Here is a 27,973-nt window from a genome sequence, read left to right as displayed (position 1 = left end):
ACTTATCATGGTTGCCATGGATAGAAAAAAACATCTTTGATCCGTCAAAAATACCTCCAATCCTTCACCCGAACCAGGCTGAGGGGGTCAAATGTGAAGGTTACGGGTTTTGAGTACCAGGAATTCTCCTGTTGCTAAGCAACTGCACACAGACAGACAGGCACTGAATAATTTATGTACAGGCCAACCCAACCGTAATAAAGACATACCGCAACGTGCCATGATTCAGCAGAACGAAAAGGTTACTGAAGGTCACCAGACGTCTGCAAACTTACTTGATAATTTTTCTATTGCCCGAGGACTAGTTGCAAGTACAGGAGAAACATTTGGTAGAAGAACAAGCAATTAATACACAGAGAACTACTGTTAACTCTTAACACTACTGGGTTTGACTTCTTAATACAGGGAGGTCCAAGGCTGGCCTCTACCAGGCTTCGGGAGGCGGCTGGAAAGAGTAGAAATTGGCCAAACAGGGAGATAACGTGCTAGGGGAGTTGGTCTGCTGGAGAATGCAGTTGCCGCACTGTACTCTCTAGCGGACCAACTACCCTGGCAAAGTTATCTTTCTATTTGACAGAATTCTACTCTTTCCAGCCGCCTCCCGAAGCCTGGAAGAGGCTAGTCCCAGACTGCTTTGACGAACTGAGCCTAGCCTCGACACCTTTAAAGAACCCACCACACTCGTCAAAAAGAGTTGGGGTCCTTCCCTGTGTAAGTGGATCAAACCTTAGATAAAAATATTTAGAGTACCTTCTGGTTCGGCCATGAAATGTCAAATGTGTGAAGAAATTAATACTTAAACTTAAAAGCAATGGCGTCCTTGAGGTGACAGTTTCTTTCAGAATGTTGGATATGAATAGCATTCATGCACATAGCTGACATAACGTGAAATATACACACGAGTGCATTGCATGTACTATATAGAATGTAACTTTCCAAATAATTGACCATAATGGCTTTTGGTAAACCAGTCCCACGGGTTTTCGCCTTCTACGAAATTGTTTTCAAATAAAATATTCGGATTTTGTTTATTGTTTATACCATAAGAATTAAAAGATGTCGGTAAGATTCTGCTAAAGTGTGTTTTCTATAGATTGTCACCTAGCTTTGCTGACACTTCCCATTGCCAGATACTGTATCTTCGAACGAGTTCATAACATACTTTACAAACCGCCCATCTGCGTGCATCATGTGGAACATTTAAGGGGGCCAGCATGCACTTTTCCGTAGAGCGTAATCGACCGTTTTAATTCTACGTAGAGCGTAGACGGACCGCTCTAATTCAACGTAGAGCGTAATTGGCGCATTTTGCGTAGAGCGTATTCGCCGTTTGGTTTCTACGTAATGCGTTGTAGCCAATTGGAATTTAACGTAAAGCGTAATCGAGAGATTTCAATATTTAGCGCAGAGCGTTGTCAGGACCCCCCCCCCCCATGCAGGCCCCCATTTAAAGTGAATGACCTGTGAGATTGCGTGTCTTCAACCGTGCAACTGTCTCGCACAATTACCATCGTAAAAAATAAGGTGAACAACCTATGGGCCAAAAATGCAGTTTTGAGAAAAGTGATTTCATCTCAAGGGAACAATTAATGAGTTTCCTTTATGAGCAGAAGTCGATTTGTTGGCGGCACATTTACTTCAGAACCTTTGAAGAAAGGTTTGCTCGTCTTGAGCCTGCGCAGTAGACGCTTCTCTTCACGACTCAAAGATGTAATTAATACCTCTCAGACCACAGTTTCCCGTTCTCTGATTGGCTGATGCCTTCAGACAGACCTCGTTACGTAACGAACCATTTAAGACGTTACATTTTCGCAACCTCGTCATTCCTGTGGAAGGTCTTCGGCAGTTCTGATCTAAGGACCGGTTTGCTGGGCTGTGACAGGTAATGTTTTTCTAGTCTTCTTCAAGTGCTCAATTTATTCGTAAGTCTGATAATTTTGTCTTCAGATGAACTCTACGACATTAGCTGATATCTTTTTACGACGACTTTTGTATCCTTGGCCTAGATGTAGGTTAAGCTGGAATGCCTTCCCGTGAAGTCTGTAAGTCCTCTAGCTATTCGTGACTTTTTTTTCTTCACTTGGAGGAATTTAGTGTCTCCAAGACCAACATTAGCTGATATCTTTTTACGACTTTATCGATGATTTTTGTATCCTTGTCTTAGATGTAGGTTGATTTAGGATATGAAACCCTTCCGGTACCTACCATGGGTAGTTTTTTTTTAGGTTGGCAATTCAACGGTTAGCAAAGTTCACAGAACCAAGAAATATTCACCGTCTGTCAAGTTTCACTAGAAATTCTGGCCCATTCCTCAAGGCAGGCGAAACCTACATGTAGTCTCCACCAGACTTTTTTGCAGGCTGAATAAATAGTAGAAATCTGCAGACTGGACCCTCTATGGCTAGCCAACTCCCCTGACCAGCTATATTCCTTTAAGGCGAATTTCTACTATTTATTCAGCCTGCAAAGGAGTCTGGTGGAGACTAGGCGAAATCCAGAGGCAGGGGAACCTAGAAGCAGCCCTGAGAATTGCCATGAGGAAGGCGACCGTCTTTAGCTGAATGTCTCCTGATTGTGTGTACAAAACGATTTGATAACCGACCTCGTAGCCTACAAGGACTTAGCCTCTATCAGGCTTCTGAAGGCGGCTGGAAAGAGTAGAAATTGGCCAAATAGATAGATAACCGAAGGAGTGGCAAAATGTACTCTAAATTTTGCCACTCCCTCGGCACATCATCTGTCTATTTGGCCAATTTCTACTCTTTCCAGCTGCCTTCAGACGCCTAGGAGAGAGGAGGCCGGTACAGTATTGCACAATGACGCCCGCAATATGTCTGGCACTCAAGTTATTGTAGTGACAGTCTGCAGAGCACAGCCGGTGAAATTTACAGCCCGCCATCCTCATTGACCCAAAATTCCTCCCGCTCATCCCTTTGTAAGCGATCCTGCTGTTTAATTATTCACGATGATCTTCTGTCACGTTACGCATGTACCTGTTACTCTTCTGTAAGTGATTCTAATCTATAATTCATGACGACCTGTGGTGATATAACAGTGGCGTCGGTGGCGCATTGGTTAGAACGTTAAACTCGGAACCGAAAAGGAGTGGAGCTTCATAATATAACGTCCATTGAACCAAAAGGTCCTGGGTTCTATACTCACCATGTCCCGACGTTGTGCCCTTGGGAAACGTCACTTTACATTACCTTTCACTGAGTGACGCCCACCTACCTACCTACCACTCCACCGCATATCAGCTACTGCTGACGCCCACCGAGCTACTCGTAATAATCGTATTTTTTGTATTATTGTATATATTGAGATATTAGGACATTAGTCTCCACCAGACTAACTACTGGCACATCAACATGGTGCGGTTATTCCTGGGGTTGGGTCTTCTGGCAATCTTAGGTAAGACAGTTTCTTTATTTCCATCAAAAACAAAAGTTGATTGCTGCCATTGACTGACACACACTGACTTAGTTAAAGGTTTGATATAATCCTAAATTTCGTCTCAAATTTCAGAGGGTTTTGATTAGCCTCTACCAGACTTCGGAAGGCGGCAGGAAAGAGCAAAAATTGGCCAAAAAAAGAGATAGCATGCCAGTCCACTGGCTGGAGAGTACTCGTACAGTTTCGGGTGCGGCAAACTGTGCAGACCAACTCCCCTGGCATGCTATCTCTCTATTTGGCCAATGTCTACTCTTTCCAGTCACCTCCCGAAGCCTGGTAGAGGCTAGGCTTTGATTACATCTCTTTATGACGATTGCAAATCAAAAGTCTATGTTGAAAAAGATGGAAAAAGATGTTTCCTAACGGAGCTTTTCTGTTCAAATTCTAGGGCTGCTGACAGGGGCAGAGGCACAAGGTAAGTCGTAGAAACTCAAATGTTCCTCAAAGAGCTTGAAAGATATGCCTCTAGCTGTCTTGCAAATAATTTCGTATATAGTATTACACTAACAATCAACTAACCTATACACAAATAGACCAATAGAGAATTTGTAGCTGAAGAGCTACTCCAGTGTGCTAAAGTTTAACATTGTGCCCTTTCCTCAATTCGCTCAGGTGAAAATGAGTTTGCCAGAATGATAATTATCAATAAAGAACTCTATTACATGTACCATGACCGTGGGCATTAAAAGAAAAACAAAAAAAAGGCTGTCATTCAATGTTTCTCCAGTCACCAGAGAAGTTGCCGAGGGATACTACTATCATACTAGTCAGGTAGTGACTAGTATGATAGTAGTATCATATACTAGTGTCATATAGGGATACCACTATCATACTAGTCTGGTAGTGACTAGTATGATAGTAGTATCATATACTAGTGTCATATAGGGATACTACTATCATACTAGTCTGGTAGTGACTAGTATGATAGTATTATCACATACTAGTGTCATATAGGGATACTACTATCATACTAGTTTGGTAGTGACTAGTATGATAGTAGTATCACATACTAGTGTCATATAGGGATACTACTATCATACTAGTCTGGTAGTGACTAGTATGATAGTAGTATCATATACTAGTATCATATAGGGATACTACTATCATACTAGTCTGGTAGTGACTAGTATGATAGTAGTATCATATACTAGTGTCATATAGGGATACTACTATCATACTAGTCTGGTAGTGACTAGTATGATAGTAGTATCACATACTAGTATCATATAGGGATACTACTAACATACTAGTCTGGTAGTGACTAGTATGATAGTAGTATCATATACTAGTATCATATAGGGATACTACTATCATACTAGTCTGGTAGTGACTAGTATGATAGTAGTATCATATACTAGTATCATATAGGGATACTACTATCATACTAGACTAGTATAGTCACTACCAGTGACTATACTTTAAACTTGTCTAACTATTCTACTTTTACCACCAAAAATCAACCGAAAGTAACTACCGTCTGTGTTCCAGCCTGTCCCGGTCGGTTTAAGGGGTTTAACGGGAAGTGTTACGGGTACTTCGGCGGCGGGAAGCCGGCCAGCTACCGGGAGGCCGCGCGGTTCTGTACCGGCCTGGGAGCTGAGATCTTCATGATGAGGGACGCTACAGAAGTGGCTCGTCTGAAACAACTGCTCAGCAAGTAAGTATGGTTTCTGGGCATTAAAACTGGATTTTCAAAGTAAAAATTCAGTCACCTAGTTACATGGTATGATTGAACAACACCATCCTAGTCCATGTCGACCTTCGTTGAGCAAAAGAGCGATGTCACATTAGATGCCTTTAAGTTTAATGGTTAACACCATGTGTTCTAGTCTGTCCGGCAAGTAAGTATCGCGTCTTTAAGCCTGGTTTGCCCAGCAGGTCGGTGTTTCGTCTTAAGATAATGTTAGGCAGATAGACCCACTGATCCTGGTCTAATGATGATTGTTTAAGGTAATTATTATACTAGTATGTTCCTATAGTCATGCCACAGGCAGAACCTAAAGAGCTTCTGGGTCGGCCTTATCGGCGACACCACCCCCGGCTCCTGGACATGGGCCGACGCCGACTCTAGGGACGATCGCAGACAGCATGTTACTACAATAACAACACTTTCATCCATGTTATAGGCAAAACCTGAAGAGTTTCTGGGTCGGCCTTACCGGCGAGAACACTCCCGGATCCTGGACCTGGTCCGACGGCGCGGCCCTTGCAGCGGGAGACTTCACGGCCTGGGACGGGGACAAGCTGTGCGCCTTCGCGCGGAAACAGAACGGCTACAGGTGGGGCGTCACAGGCTGCGGGGAGAAGAGAGCATTCATCTGTGTGAAGGACCCATAGGACTGTGTATCCAAGACGCTTATCATGCCCGTAGCCAGGGTTTTGCTTGGGGGTTCTTCCTACTCAGTCTACCTAAAATCAGAGACAAATAGGATTATACATACACGCATCCATATAATTATACATAAACACACACACACATATATATACATAAACCGTCCATAATAAGTCAACAATTGAATGTGTTTGTAATGGTTGTAATACCATTGTGCAACTTGTAGTTTTATTTTCATATGTTCTTACATGTATGTATGTATGTAAGAACAAACAATTCATCCTGTAGGCTGTCAGTTGTTCCCTTGCAATAAACCAATTGCAATGTTAAACTATATAAACTATAGGATATCGAGCAGAAGAGCTTATGTTAGCCCAGCTGCGCAGTAGTTGTTTGAGTATTGAAATAACTACGTTTATTTGCAAGTAACAATGGACTTGTTAAGTGGTAGTATATGCTCTATCTAGACAAGATGTGAAGCAAGAATGAAAGGAAGAAAAGCTGAAGAGTGAAGATAATTGTGTATCCAACTAAAACTGAAATGTAAAATCAATATTAATCTCTTTCGTGAAGACTAAGAGTGGCAATGAACTGCCCACTTTAGTCAATATGTATGTAGAATGACAAACTACAATGTAACTATGGAGTTAAGATTTAGCTACAGCCTGTAAATTAATGACCTACCCTATTTAATTTGATTTATCAAATTGTATATTAAACATATATACTTATCTGGTCCTATGAGCACAAAATGATAGATACCTAATGAATAAAGGAACCGAATGAAAAACAAGTTGATGGATGATATTTGTGTTAGCAACACAAGAGCACACAAAGTGCTCCACCCCTTATCCTTTGGTAATAATGGAACCTTCCAGTGGGAACTCCCCTTCCCAGACTCCCTTGCGAGGTACAAAAGGTGTGGCCACACCTGGGGACTTCCTCTTTTACTTCACACCAGGTAAAAGGTGGGTTCTTATAGGAACTAGATCACTATATATTCACTGTGTTGCTGCTCCATACCCATCAGTGTCGAGAACAATTACAGTAGTCTCTACCAGACTAACTACGCTGGCTATAGTATATATAGAAGAATATCTGTTTGGGAGTTTGGCCGCCTTGTATACACTATCAGGTGCAACAGCAAACTGTTTTAGATACGCGTGACACATACACAGAACATTATGTACGTTGTCAATGTTTAAGTGAAGCTTACAGGATTGGTGGAATCGACGCTGTGGTGGGCATAACAGGTAAATGTCGTTAACTAGTACAGTACACTTCCGGGTCTCCTTTCGTGAAAAAGCCCACATATTACAATTGGCTGGGGGTTTCTATTTAATGAACAGTCCTATCAGTTAATTACCTGATTGGAAAAGAGGGCCGAAACTATGGGGAATTTGAAAAATTACGCCGTTTGTAGTCTAGAATCTGCCACGTCATGTAGGGGAATCCCCGGCCTTGGGAAATCCCAGGTGCTGTAGGAGTGGCGGGTCAGGGGTCAATGGGCTGAACCAATATCATGGTAAACATACATGCTTTCATCGTTTTTTTCGCAGATCTTGTCAATGTATGGCAATCATATAATGTATAAGGCTGATTTAGGGAATTGAAAAAAATGCATCAGATTTAACAACATTGATTGTGCATAACTTCCCATATATATGTCATAAGTCAAAGGTATGTACTGTCATTATGAAAGCCACTTTTAGTATCCATCAGTACTTGCAGAGCATTTCCATGTAGCATTTGTATGTTAAAATAAAATTGAAAAAGGAAACCAATAAAACGAAGATGTGATAAACTTTAATTGGAAAATGTTTCATTGGACATTGTATTTTTCTTGTTATTTAGGTCACTGGCCTGGAGCACATGTCACCAGGGAAGTCAAAGGTCAAACATGTAGTATAATGATTTTAAACACAGTCGGTGTGGTAACAGACAGCTTAGTCTTTTGCATTGTGTGAACTATTGCCTACTCGGAGAACAGATTGTGAGCATACAAACAAACAAACAAACAAACAACAAACAAACAAACAAACAGGCATGGAAACGGCAAAGACCAAGCTGACAGCAGTGGCAGAAGAACTAAGTGAACTGGACAAGCGCTTCAGTGTTAACTAATGTTGTGTACATGTAGGCACTCGGGGAACAGATTGTGAGCACACAAACAAACAAACAAACAAACAAACAAACAAACAGGCATGAAAATGGCAAAGACCAAGCTATCAGCAGTATCAGCAGTTTACTAAGTAAACTGGACAAGCGCTTCAGTGTTAACTAATATTGTGTACATGTAGGTCTACACTCGGAGAACAGATTGTGAGCATACAAACACACAAACAAACAAACAAACAAATAGGCATGGAAACGGCAAAGACTAAGCTTTCAGCAGTGGCGAAGGAACTAAGTGATTTGGACAATATTAGTGTTAACTAATATTGTGTACTTGTAGGTACTCGGAGAACAGATTGTGAGCATACAAAAAAACAAACAAACAAACAAACAAACAGGCAAACAAACAGGCATGGAAACGGCAAAGACCAAGCTATCAGCAGTGGCGGAGGAACTGAGTGAACTGGACAAGCGCTTCAAAGATCCAGGTTCTGATCTAGCTGTAGTAGAGAGGGGGTACGCAAGGAAGTTAGTTCATGCCATCAGTAGTGAAAATAAGGTTTTGGAATGCGAAGCATTGAAAAGTCTCGGGGATCTGTTTCTGCACAAAGCAAAGATGAAGAAACACAAGAAAGAGAACTTCAACAAGGCCTGTGTGCTGTACACTGAGCTATCTAGATACTACACCAGTGAGGAAGAGAAACAGGTTATACAGCGTCGAGTCAGATATGCAGAGAAATGTACGAAGCTGGTACACAATGAAACCTATGCACACACAAAGGCCGAGGGTTCAGCCAACATCACATTGGCGGTGGCAGCGACACTTCAAGAAGTGAGAGTGAAGGTCAAGGCCAAAGAGCAGGCAACCTTAACTGAAGGTTATACACGCGCCTATGTTAAAGCAATAGTAGAGCGAAATAAGCGTCTACAGGTAGAGTCTTTGAAGAGCCTTGGAGACCTGTACCTGGAGAAGGGAAGGACTGGGAAGGACGAGGCAGTCTTCACCAGAGCAGCAGGCCTGTACCGAGCGGCGCTGGACCGCTGTGAAGATTCAGACGGCAGAGAAACACTGGAGCATCGCATCAAGTACGCGGAGAGAGTCAAGGAAAAACAACTGAAGGTGGGATAGTAGCCATTTCACATCCATAAAGGAGTGTGGAGATCACTACGGCCTTGTAGATCTTAAGCTTTGTGGACAGTTTTACTCCTCAATGCTGACGTACCTTGGCCCTCAACCTACCCAATGCCTGACTGGCTTTCCTAATTCTGCATGTGATTTCTGCCTTAGAACTAACAGCGTATCAAACCATATCCAGTTGCTTGAGTAATTGTTTTTTTGGCGTATCATTTAATAATGATCATCAGCTATTTCACTAGTAAGTTGCAGCCGACACTGGCCGTTTGGCATATATGTAGTAATCTTTAGGTGAATTTTGTATAGATGTTTTTACACCTATTCTATGTTATGCTCGACAGCATGCGAGACTACGCACGAAAAGGAAAGCTGGTGACGGCAGCGGGTCTAAGTCTTCTCAAGCTTCACGTCAAGCAGTCCGTGACGTCATCAGTCAAGGGTGCGTATTTGCATTCAGACTTTGTTAAGTGTTTCAAATTAACAGGTGCAGTAACAGGACTTCACACCCAAACATTGGTGATGAAACAAACTACTTAATTATTAACCATGCTTACATTCCCATATCAAAATACCAAAATATAACATTTTCGACATGTGCCAGAAAGATTTTATTGACTTTGTACATGTTTCAGATCCCACGTATGATAATGATCTTAATATTCTACAATAGATGTTTCATCTCAAAGACAATTGAAACTCGCCTTCAAAGAGCGGGGAACAGAAATAGAATTAACCCATTTCATATGTGCCATTAAAATCATCTAACATATTTGTTAACAGTACTTACAGAGACCACCTACAAGAGGGCTGCAAGGCTATGCAGACAGGGGACCTGAACACGGCAGAACGGCACTTTGCAACTGCGCTCAAGTCAGTCCATGTGAAAGGTGAGTTTTTAAGGGCCGAAAAGGAACGTTTGATTGTTTTTATAATAAGCTTGTTGATTTGATACGTGTGAAAAATCGTCTTCGTACTCAAAAAGCGCGATAATGTAATGAAGAGAGAGAGAGAAGTTAAAACTTCTTATCGATGATCACGAAATTAGTACGTCAAAGTCAAAGCTAACGATTGTTAACAGCTCACAGTGCTGCACAATACAGTACAGATGTTTGAGAGCAGTCAATTTAACTGGGATCACAAAAAAAGCAACAAGTCGGTTTAGAGCAGAATGATAATATCTACTTCTGACCATTGCTAGGCGCAGATGCAGACACAGGTCAACAGAATGCAAAAGAGGCAGAGCCCCTGTACAAGTTGAGCGATGTCTACCTAAAGAGAGGAATCCAGTCAAAAGACGGTGGTGACTTCACCAAGGCCGCAGCTCTCTGGAATGCAGCACTGGTAAGGACAAGTAAGGTAGACCGAAATAAAAAACAAGCGAATGTAGAAATAACCAAATCATTCATGAAGCGTGTGCTGCACAGCAATCAAACAGTGGATAAAGGAGAATCGGAGAAACACAAATTGCTGTTGAAGAAAACTCGACATCATGTACAAACGGAGATGAAAAGAATCGAACAAGAAGTGGATCCTTACAGCCTCGATGAAGATGACCCGAGGCTAAGAGAAGTGGAGAAAAGGAGAGCGGAAGAAATCAGAAAATTGTTTCACACAATTGTACATCAACGAAGAATGTTCATATCTGGCCTTGTAGATGGATGTATGGAGGTAATGGGTCCCCCTCCCTGTAAGTACGCCATGATGGGCCTGGGTTCACTGGCCACAGGGTTAGTAACCCCGTACTCTGATCTGGAGTTCGCCATCCTGATAGAGGAGGAAACAGAGAGTAACGTCGAGTATTTCCGCAACCTCACTCACTATCTGCATCTCAAAGTCATCAACCTCGGAGAAACCATCCTCCCGGCCATGGCGATCAAGTCACTGAACGATTTCCAGTCAAAAGATCCAACGAACAACTGGTTCTACGACTCTGTAACGCCGCGCGGGTTCGCGTTTGATGGGGCCATGCCGCATGCATGTAAGACCCCATTTGGAAGAGGTAAACAGTCAGGCCTCATCCAAACACCCAGTAACATGGCAAAGCTTCTGACAGACGACCTCACGCTATATCTCAAGAAAGGCTACCATCTTGCGAGTATACTGGGTAATGTGTGTTTGATCACTGGAGAGCAGGACTTGGTTGATGTCTACACAACTCTGTTGAGTCAACAACGTCAGGATACTGATGGTTTAATTTCAATGTTAGTAGCACACATCACGCTAAATGAGAATGCAGCAATGTTCAAACTCCAACCCCTAGACACCAGGCTGCTGGATGTAAAGAAACAAATGTATCGATTTGCAACTCTTGCAGTGTCGTGTTGGGCCCTACATCGTAACATACAGCCAACCACAATATGGGAGACCATAGAGAAAATGCACAAGAACGGAGTCATCAGCAGTGAGAACGCGCATCACTTGATGGTGCTGGTCAGCATCTCGGCAGAACTGAGGCTGCGGACATACATGAACAACCGTGGGCAAGTGGAAAACTTGTCAGTCTTGTCGTCAACCTCGGCAAATGCAGAAATTGGAGAGCAATTGAAGAAAGTGTTTCACTTCTCAAATGCGAAACAGCTTCTGCGATATTACTACACAGAAAGACCATTGAAGGTCTTCGTTTCGCAGCTCGTCAACAGTTTGTCGTCAGAACCATTGGCTCTATTCTCCAAGTCACCAATTATCCAAGCAGAGGTCTACACAAATTTATGTGCTTTCGAAAAAGCAAAGAACTGTCTGAATGAAGCACTAGAAAATGTGCAATCAGAACGCGGTGAAGGCAATGCACATCCTAAGACTGCCATCATGATACTCAACATGTTGGGTGGCGTTTGTGATAGCCTTGGTGATTACAGAGAGGCCGTTAGCTATCATGGGCAGGTACTGCAGATGCTGCGGAGGATCCATGGTGAAGACACTGCACATCGTGATATTGCCACGGCACTTGGCAGCTTAGGGGACACCTGGCGAAAACTTGCTGACTACAGAAAGGCCATGGACTATTTTGAACAGTCGCTACAAATGCGGCGAAGCATTTACGGCGACACTGCACACCCTGACATTTCCGAGTCACTTAGTAGCTTAGGTAATACTTTGATGAGCCTTGGTGAATACAAAAAGGCCGTAAACTATCACGAGAAGGCACGGCAGATGAACCAAAGTATCTATGGTGAGGACACTGCTCACCATAGGATTGCTATCACACTAGACGCACTGGCGTTTGCCTGCTGGAATCTCGGGAACCACAGAAAGGCCACCAGCTATCACGAACAGTCACTGAGGATAAAACAAAGCATCTATGGCAAGGATACTGCACATCTGGACATTGCCGGCACCCTTAACAACATGGCCGTAGTCTGGAGGGACGTTGGTGATTACAAAAGGGCTGAGAGCTGTTTCGAACAGTCTCTTCGGATACAACAAATAGTGTATGGCGAGAGAACCGCACATCCGTCCATTGCCGGCGTACTCTGCAACTTGGGTTCAGTTCAAAGGAGACTTTGTGATAACACAAAAGCCATCAGCTACTTGGATCAGGCACTGCAGATGCAAAGAAGGATCCATGGTGAGAAAACCGCACATCCAGACATTGCCACGTCACTTGCCAACTTGGGTGGCGTCTGGAGCGACCTTGGTGATTACAGAAAGTCAATAGAGTATAGGGAACAGGCACTGCAAATGGACCAGAGTACCTACGGCAGAGACACCCCACATCCCGACATTGCCACGTCACTTGGCGCCTTGGGTAACGCATGGGGTGAACTCGGCAACCACGAAAGGGCCATTAACTACCTCGAGCAGTCACTGCAGATGAAGCTAAAAACATACGGAGAGAACACTCCACATCCTGATATTGCCGACACGCTTGACAGCTTGGGCGTCGAATGGAGTGACTGTGGTGATCACAGAAAGGCCCTCAGCTATCATGAGCAGTCTCTGCAGATGAAGCGGGATATCTATGGGAAGCCACATACTGACATCGCCGCCTCACTTAACAACTTGGGTAACGCCTGGAGTGACCTCGGTGACCATAAAATGGCCGTCGATTTTTACGAGCAATCACTAGAAATGAGGAGGAGCATTTTCGGTAAAGATACAGCACATTGTGATACTGCAAACTCACTTAAGAACTTAGGTATTGAATTGATGGACATGGGTGATCCGAGAAATGCTCTCAGCTTATTGCAACAATCACTAGAGATGGAGCAGAGTATCTATGGTAAAGATGCTGCACATCCTGACATCGCCAAGACACTGGACGGCTTGGGTGCCGTTTGGAACAACCTCGGTGATCACAGGAAGGCTGTCAGCTATCATGAACAGTCTCTACAGATGAGGTGGGATGTCTATGGTAAGTGCAATGCACATCCTGACCTCGCCGCGTCATTTAGAAACTTGTGTGTCACTTGGAGGGACATCGGTGATCTGGGAAAGGCCATGATGTATTTTGAACAGGCACGAGAGATGCAGAACTCCACTCACTGATGGAGGAAAGGGACGAGTGGAGAAGAACACATTGTATCCCGTGATGACATTCTCGATGTCGCCGTTCAAGGTTTAAGGAGTGTCTTTGGAAAGAATACTGCACATCATCACGTTGCCGACACACTTAACGACTTGGGTGCTGCGTGGAGAGACCTTATTGGTTAGAGAAAGCCGAAAGGTTGTCACTATGCTGAACATTCACTGCAGATGGAGTATCTATGATGAGAACACTGAACATCCTCGCATCCTCAGATCACTGAATGCTTTGAACGTGACCTGTAGAGAGCTTGGTGGTGACATATAGAAGCTAGCATTTGTTAAGGACACATGAAACAAGTTATCCGAGCAAGGAACTGCGTTTGGTAGCCTGTAATTCTGGACAATTCCGCATGGAGCGCTTCTGACTTAGTTTCTATTCTCGCCAAAGTGTTCTTCTTTCTAGCTGTGGACTAATCAGTGAATATCCGATTTACAGACTCGCTCAGAAACACGTATCCATGAGATAGATGAAGTTACTTTGATATCCATCGGTGATACATTATGGGGTAATAAAAGTATAGCAAAAATAGGTTATAACGTCATACATCGCAGTGTATTATAGAGACGAAGGTACTGGTATATTTCCAGTTGGAGTGGGCAGCAGACGTTGCTGTCAATATTGCTGTTATTTAGTTGTTATTATTTTTATGTGTAGGTTAGTCTCCTATAGTTTTTGTTGTCATATATATGTCGTAGCTGTGCAATAAATTTTACATAACCACCTAGCCTGTTTTGTTATTTCTCAAAACAAAAATCCATAACGGCAAAGCAACCCTGAGCTGGAAGCAGATATTTGGGTCACTATATGCTACGGTCAAACATTTTTTTCATATCCCAACATTTCATGACTTAAGACATGGTGACAGAACACGCAAGTTATAACAACTTCTTTTATGCCACCACCAACGCAGAGGACGAATATAGGACAGGACAATGCTCATTTTCACTTGAGCTAAGTGGGGATAGTCGTGTAAAGTGCCTTTCCCAAGGACACAGGATCGGTGGCATGTCAGGACTCGAACCCGGGGCCTCTTGGTTCCAAGTCGAGAACGCTGCCGCTACGCTACACGACGTCAAACATTGTGAGCTAGGATTCCATTGAAAAATCAATGCTCTATCAGAATAGGTTGGTGGAACGCGTTGACAGAAGGTTTTTCTCAGCCAAGCTTTGGGTTGTAAAAAAGATGACGTCAGCCGAAGGTGGCGTGACTCGGCTGTTCTCGTCAGTATCGTCTGATTTACTGACGAGGGGCAAACCTGACAGAAGTGTCATGCGCGAAGGTTCGGGTTCAGGCCTCGTAACCGTAACTCCCGGAGAAGGGACACAGCTGGTCATGACGTCATGTCCGCGGTGCATGACGGTCTGGCGCCTTGCCTGCGATTGATCGTCCGCCATGTTGGTCCGCAAGGTCACCTTGTAAATGGAAGGACATGACATTCCAGGAGTTTAGGAAAACAGCCGGTGCAACCATTGCTTAGTAATGAAAGCTACTGAGACTGCTATGATGAAATTATATCATTTTGTTTGGTATTCATAGTGGATGGTGGACGGACGATTTTTTTTCAAATATTTTAAACTATACACCAAGGAACGCCAAAAAAGACTAGCAACTGGATATAATTTTGAAAACGGTCAGACGTTTCAGGTAGCATCCACTTCCTTTGGTCAGTGACACAAGAGAGTTGTCAGAAAGGCAGGTTTTATATAAGCACGAACTATTGATTGATACACCAACTTGAAGGAGATTTTAAACCTCCTTACATGCACCCAACAAAAGAGTTGTGGCTACTCTTGGGGGGGGGGCTTTCGACACGCACTCAATTCGATTTTAGACGTATAGAAAGCTAGCAATAATGATTTCCGTCCGTCGAATGGACGACGAGAAAGAAATTGGCACAGCGCTCCAGGTTCAGTCCTAGGGCCGGAACTTCTTTAGAGATGTTACAGCTGGCTATGACGTCATGTGCATGACGTATGGCGGCCTGGCGCCAGGCCTGGACCTGATTGTCCGCCATGTTGGTCCCCAAGGTCACTGTCTACAGGAAGGTCATATATCATGTAAGATGGCGACCGGTCGGGAAGCCGTCAAGTACTCTGCGTAATAATTACAAACAGCTGGGGTGTAGCGTAACAAAACAATTTAAACTCATTTAAAAGTCATTACAGATTAGGTTGATAATTTGAACTGCTCATAGATAGATGAAACCAGACACACAGACTAGCAACTGCCACAATGTATTTTTTCCTGGCCTGGTAAAACGTTTGACAAGCTATATTTAAACCTTGCGCCTTGTCAGGACAATTAATTATAAGATGTAAAAACTGATTATTGAAAGTTGCTCTGAACCTTGTCAAGTTCAAGATTGCGGCGTTCCACCCTGTGGGTCGGGAACCTTAAGGTCATGACGTCACGATCAACCTCGCACAATGTGACGTCATCACCATACCGTGTCAACAATACGTGGTTTGGTCCGGATACATTACTGCTTTTTATTTCATTTATTCTTTAATTCAGGCCCCTGGTCTATATGCAAACAGATTAACAAGAAATTGAAAAATGGCAACAAACACAAAGAAAATCAAACAATACCAAAAATTAAAACTACTTTTTACAAACCAGGTTGACATAATGTCTCATTTTGATTTCTATATGAATGACATCCGAGCGCGCATGGGTTTTCGGCCGTTTCCAAAAAAAGTAAGGTTTTAACCATACTGTAAATCGTACAAAACAGTTGCAAAATGAGCAAATATACTAGCATACCGTAAGTTGCAAAAAAAATGAGAATGATACCAATGTCGTAGAATGTCAAATTCAAACGAAAAAGACGAAATGTAAAGAAAAGAATTTGAAGAGTAGATTATTCGCCATACCATACTCCTTGTCATGACCGCATAGATTTCATAATGAAAGCAACTTTTTTTTCAAATTATTTTTTATTCGCACGCTCGCGTCAGTTTTGGGGTTCCCACAGGATATCATCCCTATAATTAAATCAACATGGCCTTACTGCAAGATTGAAGTCGTTGAGCCCAGAAGTATGCCCGGCCTGTGGTTATCTGTCTGTAGATCCACGTGACCGCCGGGCATGGGCGAAGGGCTTTGAAGTTCACCGACACACAAGGCTGCTCAGGGCTCGCCTCAAAACTTCACACAGTTATTCCGCTACTCCTGTCCAGAGATCACCTCAAAACTTCACACGCTTAAGTCCTATTCTTCTGTTCTATCCGTCTGTTCTATTCTTCTGTTCTATCCGTCTGTTCTATTCTTCTGTTCTATCCGTCTGTTCTATTCTTCTGTTCTATCCGTCTGTTCTATCCGTCGACTGTATTCCTGCCCAGGGCTCGCCTCAAAACTTCACACGCTTTTATCCCACAACGGCGAAAAAAAGAGTCTAGCTTGCTTCTTCACACACGCACAAAAATACACCCGCAAGCCTGGTCTCAACACTTAGATATTCACTACAGAAGTCAGCTACGCCTTCGAGGGCTCGTCTCAAAACTTCAGGTACTTATCTACAGCGGCAAAAAAAGAGGCCTGTTTCTTCTGTTGAATCAAAGGACTCAAAACTTTGTAATCAGGTGGATTGCGAGTCTGGAACGGTTTCCTTTGAAGTCAGAACAAACAAAACTTGCCGCATCTCCAAATCCGCGCTCCTGTGATGTTCAGTACAGCTATCATTACCTCCCCACACGTGGCCGCTAACCGGCATCCTCAAATAAGAGTAGATTAGTCAGAACATTCTTATAGAAAATGCTGAAAGTTTTGTCCCCCTTTTTCTTTTCAGGGATCAAAGCTTGATACTTAAGCATGGTGGTCTCTTCTTTGACTCCCCAGAAATGATCACAAATAGGATATTCAACATGGTTTTGTGGCAATTCAAGGTGACATTTGCTCTCTCAAGCGTTACTTTGTGTAGCGAACCCTGGAAGAGAGAGACCTAAGCCTACTTTATTTCTAAAAGTAGACGACACAACAGTTGTTTGAGACTAACCATTGAAACGACCAAGGGCATCTTGTTACAATGGCACATTGGACTTTTGCATGAAGGAACACATCACATCACGTTGCCTTGGTAACGAGGGTTGGCATGCCAACCCGGGGTTAACTGGAGGCATGGAGCAAAGGTATGTTCTTGGATACACGTAAACTATCCAGAACCGTGCCTGGTCCTATCCCTAACCCATTCAGGCACAGAACTAGATAGGCAGGGCTCTGGATACAATAGAGACTATCCAGAACTGTGCCTGATCCTAACCCTAACCCATTCAGGCAATTGGAACTACACAGGCAGGGTTCTGGATACAACAGAGACTATCCAGAACCGTGCCTGATCCTAACCCATTCAGGCATAGAACTACTGTAGACAGTTCTGGATATGATAGCCGGAGACGATCCAGAACCCTGTCCTTTCATATAATTGTCAGTGTATCTATATTTGTTCTGTTTCCTGTATGTCATGTAGTGTTGTATTAACATAGGATCACAGAAAGGGTAGTAACTAAGTTTAAAAAGTCATCCCCGCAACCATTAGCATGGCCATGGTCGCATATGGCAGCGCCCATCTCCGTTTCTATAGCCCTTGGGCCACACAATGCAATCACTACAGCAGGGGGCTAGTCCACTGGTAGTGGTGTGTGTTTAACTCCCGTACTCTTTCTCACTCTTTCCCAAATGCCAAGTGCTAATATAAGCAGAGAAAGGAGTATGCACCATTTCTAAAGTATTTGGTATGACTCGACCGGGGATCAAACTCACAACCTACCGAATACAAGGCAAGGCGAGCACTCTACCCACTTGGCCATTGCACCGGTAAGAGTAGCAACTACGTATGCTAAATGTGGATGTAAATAGAAATAAACTCAAACTAGCTAGACAGCCCCCCCCCCATCTCCACACACAGGTGCGCCTCACTGGTCTCCATCTATCACTATACCCCACCCACGTACGCCTGACCTCTGACCTCGGGTCATTATTGGGATAATCACCGACCTTCATGACGCAGCTCCGGGACTGAACATGATTAATGACTTCCGCTTTACCAGGGATACTGTTCATTTATTTATTCTATCTTGTTAACATTCACTTAATGAGATACAGAATAAAAAAAATAGCAAGAAGCACTCTTGCCAAAACATAGCGTTACATTAAAATAGGAACACAATTATTTTATTTAATTTGTAATTATGTAAGCATTTTGTTATTGTGTTTTACTCTTGTTTTATATTTATGTTCTAGAGTAGAAGGCGTTATATAACCAATTGTGCTTTTGAAGTATATGTTTTTAAAATTTTTGGTGTAATATACTCGTTAGATACATGTGAAAGAAAGAACACAGTTCCACGTACAGTAATATTATTATACAAGAGGGATAAAGGAAAGCAATGGGCGTTTCAACCAGTCCGATAGTTTGCACATTTAACATTGAACAGAGACCTATAGTAGCAACGATATCAAGATGAAAAGGTCTTCAGATAGATCAGGAAAGACGTTGATGATCAGCAGATAAGAAGCCTCATCAGGACTCTTTAAGATAAAACAAGATCAGTCCCAGACGCCTTACGCTAACCGGAAGACTGGTCAATGTCTTACCCAAGCGGTTATGAATTTCTTTTGAGACAGTGGGAGACAAATTTACCCACTTCGTCTATAACATGTGGGTTCTTTGATTCTAGTAGTAAAATTGTTTTCTCTTGGTCGGGGATAGTGGGAAAGTAAGGATGTATTTTGGACACATGGTGAATAATTGGTTTCTGTTACATTATAAAATGAACAATTAGAGATGACACGATTTTCGTCTTCTACCGCTGCATTTGAGGGACAATATTTACATCTTTAAGATAAAGACAAGATCAGTCCCAGACGCCTTACGCTAACCGGAAGACTGGCCAATGTCTTCACCAGGCGGTTATGAACGTTCAACACAAAACATCCGCGGAAAACTCCGGGCGGTTGTTTGGCGTCGCGGACTTCCTGCGTCAAACCGGCGGGTTTACTGCATCCCCCGGCCTTCTAAACAGTTCAGGGCTACAGTTGGAGCAAGGAGTACACACGTAGATCTGTTTTACGGAACGATCACATCCGTAGCTCAATTTTGACGTGATATAGGAGCCGGATTTTTAAGCAGGTTGTGGCGGCATAAACCGCTTACAAGGGTCTAAGATGTATCATTCACCGTAACGAAACAGTTGTGAATTGTACGACATATCTACAGTCGTCGTAAGAAAGTGAACGACAAGTACACAAGATACATGTATATTAAATAGCTCCGGCACGCTTTTGGATAGCCCATACGTATTCAGACAAGGTTCTAGATACTAGTAGTCCATACGTATCCAGAACTATGTTTTATCCAGAACTTTGCTCAGACAAGATTCTGGATAGCCCAAGCTTATCCAGAATCGTGCTTAATCCAGAACCATTTGCCCAGCCACGGTTCTGGATAGCCACGTTACCTTTGGCACACACGCGTACACTGCAGTTTTCTGCGGTGATTTCTTGAGTCGATCTTGGCCGAAAGTTTACGACTTTCTTGAGTAGAAATGAGCTCAAAGATCCCTGCCAGCCTTCTCCCACCCCCATGACCTTGTTGGCCGGGCGTCTTGACTTGGTTTAAGGGCTGATGACATCTTAAGTCAACAGGCGCGTCTCACAAAGCCCCAAGACGGAGAACCTGTCGAACTGTTTACCTGTCTGACGTCACACGCGTCATAAAAGTCGTGACGTCACCGAGTCTACAGCTGGCTCCCGTCTCAAAACATTCAGGCAAGAGTCTTCAAGACGTTTTGGGGGCAAACCTGAAGGTTTTCCATTCATACATGTAAAACAGGGCTCACGTGTGTGTACAGTGTGTTACGTACAAAACTGTTGCAAGCAGTACATTAGAAGTGTGTGTGTGAGTCTGTGTGTGTGTGTGAATGTGTCATGTGTGTGTGTGTGTACGTGTGTGTGTGTGTGTGTGTATGTACGTGTGTGTGTGTGTGTTTGTGTGTGTGTGTGTGTGTGTGTGTGCGAGCGCGCGCGTGTATGTACATACGTACACAGAGTGTTAGTCTAAAACTGTTGCAAGCAGTACACAAGTAGTAGCCTCTACCAGGCTTCGGGAGGCGGTTGGAAAGAGTATAATCCGGCCAAATAGAGAGATAACATGCAGGGGGAGGTGGTCCACTAAAGGAGTACAGTTGGGGGCACCCACTACATGTTATCTCTCTATCTGGCCAATTTCTACTCCTTCCAGCCGCTTCTGAGGCCTGGTAGAGGCTAGCAGTACACTGGTGCGTAACTCTTGGTGCAATCTGTTGCTTGTCTTGATAAGGACTTTAGGAAATTGTCTTGGAGTGTTTAGACAGAGGCGGAGTGCTGCTCCTTGGAAAATGTACATTTTGGTAAAACTGTTTACGCTTCTCGTGTTTTCACGCAAGCTGAAGCCGGACTTACATACAAGAAGTCTCGGAAACCGTCCTTGAAAATATTGGCAAGTAGCAGAGTTTTGTCTTGCAAGTAGCGTTTGCTAAAATGTTTACACTCAGCATGTGTTACAGATGGGAGATAAGCCGGTGTACATGTAAGCACGCAGGAGCTATGTGGTCACAACATCTCAACACGTTTAAGCAAACGTCCTGAACAAGTTTGGGCAAACTTAAAGTGTTTTCCTCTCCCAAGAAAACAGGTTTCCACAACTTCCTTCGTCGAAGGCGAAGCAATTAAGATAAGACATATCCTTGTTAGTGTCTTAGGAAATGATATCTTTTTAATAATAAGGACTTCCGGTTCGTTCGAAACGGCGGCAGATCAAAGGCCGGGTTCTTATTGTTGAATTGTGGGTCGTTATTATTTATAACTGTCGTGACGTCAGAGGTCTGACCCAGACGGTATTGACAACCGCAGGCGCCAGGATAGCGACATGCTGCTCACCCCTCCGTGGAGTGGTACAGCCCAAGAACAACTGTGACGTGGACGCTACCACTGGAAGGCAATAGGTATGTTTTAGCTTAGCTCCAAATCTCTGTGCGTTTTAGTCTCACACAAGTAACTTATTTACCTTAAGGTCAACAATTCTCATGATTTAAGAGACATGAAGACATTCTTGCTCAGTTCCTTTCGAACAATCATTTTCTTAAACTTAAGTAATACCAGCTAAGCAGAACTCCACCAAGAATGATGCTGAAGGACACGTGCTTACGTCTTTACATGGACCGTAGTTTGAAAACGTACACCTGTCCCTCCCCCGGGACCGTTGGTTTCGTCCGTAACAGGTATCTGTGTGTAGCATGTACCAGGGGTAAGGTTACAGTACAGGTAGTCAGGACAAGGGTTACACCGTCAGGGCTTCCTCCCCCCGTGCGCGGTGGTTCCGTCCAGATCAGATATAGCCACGGGACGAGTCCAAGTCGGCGCGGGGGGTGTATATGTCCGGCGGGACAGCACACCTTTCGCAGCGGGCGTGAGATATTGTCGCGGCGGCCCGGAAGGACGTCAAGCTTCGGGGGCAAACAGAGCGTCCAACGGCCGGTGGCGAGCCGCGCGATTAATGGCCGTGTTTACCTCCCGATCTGCCCGCCTGCCTTGGGTATATAAGGCGCTCGCACAGATAAGGCCGCAGTTCTTCTCTCCGCCCTACTGAGATAAGGTGCTAGTTAAGACGTCTTGTAAGTTACTTGTAAGGAAGTAGGCAGGCCCGGGGATGCTAAGATGGGGTGGGCTCAGGGTGCGTGTGTGCTGTGTGGACTTGGAGTGGTGCTGTTGGTCGCGTTGTGCAATAATATCGCTGCGGGCCGGGCCGGGACCGGGGGCCTGGAGGACGGTGTACGGGCGGGCCGGGCGCGTGCCGCCGAGGAGCTGGAGCAGGGCGCCGCGGTGGTGGTCCGGCTGGACGGGCGGGCCGGCTGCAGACACTTCCGCAAGCGGAGCCTGGCCGGGGACGGGACAGGTGCGGATAGTTGGGGATCTGTCGCGTACCGGCTCAGCGCCTTCGGGAGAACGTTCTTGCTAAACTTGACCCGGGATTCCACCTTCCTGTCGCCGGGGTTTGTTGTGCAGCACGTGGGACAGCCCGGGGAAGGAGACGCCGGTTCCGAGCCCACGGACTTACGGCACTGCTTCTACAGCGGGCAGGTGAACTCTGACCCGCAGTCGGCGGCCGTGCTGAGCGTGTGCGGCGGGCTGCACGGCATGTTCTACACGCGCGGCGCGGAGTACTTCATCCAGCCGGCACCGGGCGGGCAGGCTGCGGACCCCGGGAGCGGGGAACACGCGGTGCAGCGCCGCCGACGACGCAGCGCGGACGCCTCCCCGCCGCCGACGGTACGATGCGGCGTGAAGGACAGGACTAAACGTCGCGGCGCGACCGCGGCATCCCCGGCGTCCGTCTCCCATGGCGACGCCCGTCAACATGACAACACCCGTCTCCATGGCGACGCTCATCTCCATAGTGACACCCATCATGGCGACGCCCGTCACCATGACAACACCCGTCTCCATGGCGACGCCCGTCTCCATGACAACACCCGTCTCCATGGCGACGAGGATGAGGAAGGTTCCGGGCGGAGGAGGAGGAGGAAGCGGTACTCCTCCCGCCCGCTGCACGTGGAAACCATGGTAACGGCCGACCGGCGGATGGTGTCGTTCCACGGGCGGCACCTGACGCACTACGTGCTGACGCTGATGGCGATGGCGGCGCGCATCTACCGGCACCCCAGCCTGCACAGCGACATCCACCTGCACGTCGTCAAGCTCGTCATCGTCAACGCAGACAGGGACGGCCCGCAGGTAAGTGGCTGGGACTAGGCTATAAACACGGGGGTGGGGTGGGGCAAGACGTCTGCTACTAGGCTAGGCAGGGACGGGTCGCAGGTAGGTGGCTGCGAGTAGGCTATAGGCTAGAGAACACAAGGGGGAAGACAGGGACGGGCCGCAGGTAGGTGCCTGCTACTAGGCTAGAGAACACAGGGGGGTAGGCAGGGACGGGCCGCAGGTAGGTGCCTGCTACTAGGCTAGAGAACACAGGGGGGTAGGGCAGGGACGGCCCGCAGGTAGGTGTCTGCGACTAGGCTAGGGTGCACCTGTCAAGAAAACCCTTGGGGAGATAGGGAGTTAGTCTGTGTAGTTACTACATAATAAACTTGAACGCCGATGGGGACGGACCGCAGGTACGTGCCTACGACTAGGCTAGGGTGCACAAGTCAGGGAAAACCCCAGGGGGTAGGGTGGGTGGTAGTGGTTGATCTGTGCTTGGTCTGATGGCTACAGGTAGGTGGCTGGAACTAGGCCAATGTACACAAGTCAAGGAAAACCTCGGGAGGGGGTTGGGGTTGATCTGTGTGGTTACACTGATAACACTGACACTGCGTTGGTTAAACTAGCCATCATTAGCTCCAACAATAAGCAACCACAGGCAAATGGCTGGGACTAGGCTAGTGTGCACGTGTCAAGGAAAATCCGGGGGTATTGGGTATGGGGCTACATGCCGGCAAAGTTTGGTTTGGTTTGATATCTCTCAGTCTATCACGGCTTTCTATTGAAATGTGTCTGACCCCGGAAGGTTGATGCACAATAGTGAAATCAGTCGCTGACAGCCCGCATGGAGCAAACCACATGCGGAGGACACTTTCTTTTGTTTGTTATGGCTTATGCTGACGTCATCTCTGCTATCGGGAAATTCAGAGTGGCCTAGACTGCATACAATGTTTAAATCGACATTTTTTTTTCAAACACGTATATGGTTAGCCCATGACCGACACTTTTTAAGACATATGGTATTAGTTTTGATCCTTGACTTCAGGCAAAAAACAAGTAAAGACTGTAGGGAATGGTTAGGATATGACGATCCTTAGAGTAGCTACTAATCTCCAAGCAGATCCTAGGGTGGCAAAAGACAGTGTCAAATTGACCAGGCATTATCCATCCGCCAGAGAGATGTTATTTCTCTCTAGTAGGCCAATTTCTACTCTTTCCAGCCGCCTCCCGAAGCCTGGTAGAGGCTAGTCCAGCCGCCTCCCGAAGCCTGGTAGAGGCTAGTCCAGCCGCCTCCCGAAGCCTGGCAGAGGCTAGTCCAGTCGCCTCCCGAAGCCTGGTAGAGGCTAGTCCAGCCGCCTCCCGAAGCCTGGTAGAGGCTAGTCCAGCCGCCTCCCGAAGCCTGGTAGAGGCTAGTCCAGCCGCCTCCCGAAGCCTGGTAGAGGCTAGTCCAGCCGCCTCCCGAAGCCTGGTAGAGGCTAGTCCAGCCACCTCCCGAAGCCTGGTAGAGGCTAGGCACGAGGTACTAAGCAGGTAGCCGTGCGGAAATGTCGGGAACACGATCCTGAGAGTAACCGCCGTTTGAGGAGCAGATTACGATCGGAGCGTCTCACCCGAGCGCGCGGGACTTATGTGGAACATGCCGGAGGTTTACTCAACCACAGCGCGATCCCTATATATACGTGTAAGGCATTCAGAACAAGGGCTACAGCTCGCTTTCACCAAGTACAGTAGGGGAATTATCATTATTAGATAGCTTTAAACAATGTTTAGAGTTGGATGCTCAAGGGTTAGGTGTAACAAGTCGATCGGTGCAATGTAGCCAGCTGCCGCCGCGCCGCGTGCCTGCGAAGCTGATGTGTTACACATACGCCGAAGGGTAGCTATACCAGCTATAAAGATACGGATACAGCAATTATGTCGTCAGTAAGTATCTAATCAAGATAAGATCAGTGGGTTACGTAAGAGTTGCGAACTCCGAGACTAGCCTATGTGCATAGTTTCAGGTTGGTAAGTCACTGAGTAAAGATACTTTTCACTGCCCTGAGGAAGGTGACAGACGTTCACCGAAACGTCGCCTGAATACAAGACTTGGTTATGTAGAAAGAGTCTCTTTGCTCCGAGACTAACCCTTAATCGTAGCCTCTGGCCAGTTGGGTAGCCTGGTCTACAGGTGATGACCTTAAAGTCTACAGGTGGGACCTCACCTGGAGTGGCCACACACCTGATCTCAGGTGGACACGCACCTGTAAACACGTGGCGACTATCAGGTACATCAGGAAGCCTGTTTTGTGTTTGGCGTCGTCTCCGGCTTTGAAACCAGGCGATGGGGCAGACAGAGGACAGGAAGGAAACATGCGAGATTATCATCAAGGCTGGTGGTTAGGGCTGTTATCTCAGGATCTGAAGGTTCTGGGTTCGAATCCCTTCGCTCCCGAAGCGGCAAACTGTACTTTCCAGCGGACCTGAACTTCCTCGGCATGTTATCTCTCTCTATTTGGCCGATTTCTACTCTTTCCAGCCGCCTCCCAAAGCCTGGTAAAGGCTACGAATCCCTAGCAGGCCAACGTTGCGCCCTTGGGAAAGGCACTTAACGACTATTTCCTCAATCGACTAAGCTAGGTGAAAATGTGTTCCTAGCTTCCCTTGATTAGGGACGTCCTCCGGGATGGGACGTACAGCCAGTGGCCTTACACCTATAGTAAGACAAGGCTAATCTCCAAGCAGATCCTATGGTGGAAGGGCAGTATCCATTGGCCAAGGAGTGACTAAAGATCCAAGGAGTGACTATTAGCCTTAAGCTTGCCACCGTAGGATCTGCTTGGAGATTAGGACAAGGCCAACAAACGTACCTCTGACGTCACTTTAGTTCTCACAACTTCCTGTCTTTTATCACGATAACAGGAGTCATTGGGCGCACAAGTGGTCATTATTGTGCGAAGGAGGTAGTTTTCGGGAATAACCCCCGGGCGATAATCACCAGTAGGTTCTCATTACGCCCCGCCGGTCGATTATGGATGACATTGAGACGTTGCCTCACACCAAGGCCCAGTGTCGCAGCGATTTCGAAGCTAATTCAGGTGACCTCAATACGACCCCAGGTGCGGCCATAGAACTGTAAGGTTTTGAACCACTCACAACAGAAAGTTCCCCTACTCTTTTCGGTAAGTGTAGTGGGTTCTTTAACGTGCGTGGGGTGTGGCTCTCCCCAAACACGGGACCTCCATTTAACGTCCTATCCGAGGGACGTCCCTAACCAAAGCTAGGTACCCACTGAGTGAAGTGAGAAAAGTCGTGTAAAGTGGCTTTCTCACAAGATCGGTGACAAGGAGGGGTTCGAACCCGAGACCTCTTGGTTCCGGCCCGGAGAAGCTACCGCTACGCCACACGACCCCAAAATTATTCATTCATTCCCTGGCGTGGAGAAAAAGAATAACAAATGCCGGCCCAGACGATCTCACGTGCGGTTTTTTCTAAGGCCGGTACGACTGGACCCCGGAAGGTGCTAATCTGTAAATCGTTTTGCCCTCAACCAGAAACAGGAGAACAAGAACGCGGGAAGCGGCGATGCCGATGGAATTTGGCAACAATAATCCTTTGAAAGGTTACTCAACAAGCAGAGGTTTGGGGTTATTTTTGGCCTTTTTAGGCTTTTTTTAATATTCTTTTTTGCACTGGATTTGTTTTTGGTTGGGTGAAAAAAATTCCAGTGTAAAAAAGAAACACCGATGGGCCACGCCAAAAATAACCCCAAACCCGAACCTCTGCTTGGTTGAAAGGTGTCCTGGCCAGCGCTAGCGTACACCGCGACCAGAAACAATGAGGGACACGTGGAAGTTCCGATGCCACAGAAAGCTGTTTCATTGCCTCCAACATGTGCACGGAAACCCCCTGTTTCTTGAAAGATTGCCAGACACCATTGCAGTGCTGGCAGCATTTCAGAATTTGCTCTGGTGTTTCAATGACGTACAGACATCGTCATATGGCCGCCAACATTGCCAACTTCTTGCTCAGGGTGTAACCTCAGGGGGAGTGTAGTAAGATGTAAGAGCATGTTGGCCCTGGAGCCAAGGTTATCGCCTGTGTAGGCCCTGAGGACACCCTGGCATGTCTTCGACGAAAAGTAGGAAATGTTTTGCTGCAATAACAAGAAAACGAGTCCCTGTTATCTGTTGGTTAACCGGGTTTCTATGAGACCCCCTCTCCTTTTTTACCGCGGCATATCTGTTGGTTAACCAGGTGAGGACCGTGTAACGGGCGGCCGCACACGGCAAACAGTCCTGCCGGCCGCGGCGTGAGATCACACACCTGCCCCGCTGACAGGTACACCACAATGGAACCATGTGTGGGGCTGTGGGGCGTAATAGCAGAACCAAGAGGTCCCGGGTTCGAGTCCTGCCATGTCACCGATCTTGTGCCCTTGGAAAAGGCACTTTACTCACTTCACGTGAAAATGAGTATGTCAAAATGATCATTATCATGATCGTGGGCATTTAAAGGAAAACAAACAAATGGGGGGGTGTCTTCGGAGGGTTAGTGATTTCTGATTACGCAAAATTTCCGCCGCTGATTATGAATTACGTTAAAGTGTCAGAGCTGATTATGACTTTACGCTTTGCGGCTAATGTACTATTACGAATGACGTTGATTTTTGGGGATACTGCTGCCTGTGTGTGTGTG

General features: G+C 45.8%; 2 protein-coding genes across 2 annotated transcripts in view; both read left to right on the top strand.

Annotated features, from left to right (window-relative positions):
* The first annotated feature begins 7,776 nt into the window (after positions 1–7,776).
* On the top strand, positions 7,777–14,123 carry LOC109477226. The gene is made up of 5 exons (XM_019778309.1): positions 7,777–9,020; positions 9,377–9,474; positions 9,816–9,922; positions 10,234–13,504; positions 13,595–14,123. The coding sequence occupies exons 1-5, from the start codon at positions 8,313–8,315 to the stop codon at positions 13,683–13,685; spliced, it is 4,275 nt and encodes a 1,424-aa protein (XP_019633868.1). The 5' UTR covers positions 7,777–8,312; the 3' UTR covers positions 13,686–14,123.
* An 11,496-nt stretch (positions 14,124–25,619) lies between these two features.
* Positions 25,620–27,973, top strand: part of LOC109477220 (A disintegrin and metalloproteinase with thrombospondin motifs 9-like) — a 26,043-nt gene continuing 23,689 nt past the window's right edge. Inside the window, exon 1 of the mRNA XM_019778296.1 lies at positions 25,620–25,674. Coding sequence (XP_019633855.1) covers positions 25,620–25,674 — 55 coding nt within the window. The remainder of the gene's footprint in view (positions 25,675–27,973) is intronic.

Source organism: Branchiostoma belcheri, unplaced genomic scaffold, assembly GCF_001625305.1.
Source record: "Branchiostoma belcheri isolate BF01 breed outbred unplaced genomic scaffold, Haploidv18h27 scaffold105, whole genome shotgun sequence".
NCBI classification, from domain to species: Eukaryota; Metazoa; Chordata; class Leptocardii; order Amphioxiformes; family Branchiostomatidae; genus Branchiostoma; species Branchiostoma belcheri.
This window is presented reverse-complemented; position numbering and strand designations above follow the sequence as displayed.

Coding starts and splice junctions, on each gene's coding strand:
- LOC109477226 (XM_019778309.1), top strand. CDS start 8,313: ATGGAAACGGCAAAGACCAAGCTATCAGCAGTGGCGGAGGAACTGAGT. Junction 9,923..10,233: donor CAAGTCAGTCCATGTGAAAG/GTGAGTTTTTAA, acceptor GACCATTGCTAG/GCGCAGATGCAGACACAGGT. Junction 13,505..13,594: donor GAACAGGCACGAGAGATGCA/GAACTCCACTCA, acceptor CGTTCAAGGTTT/AAGGAGTGTCTTTGGAAAGA.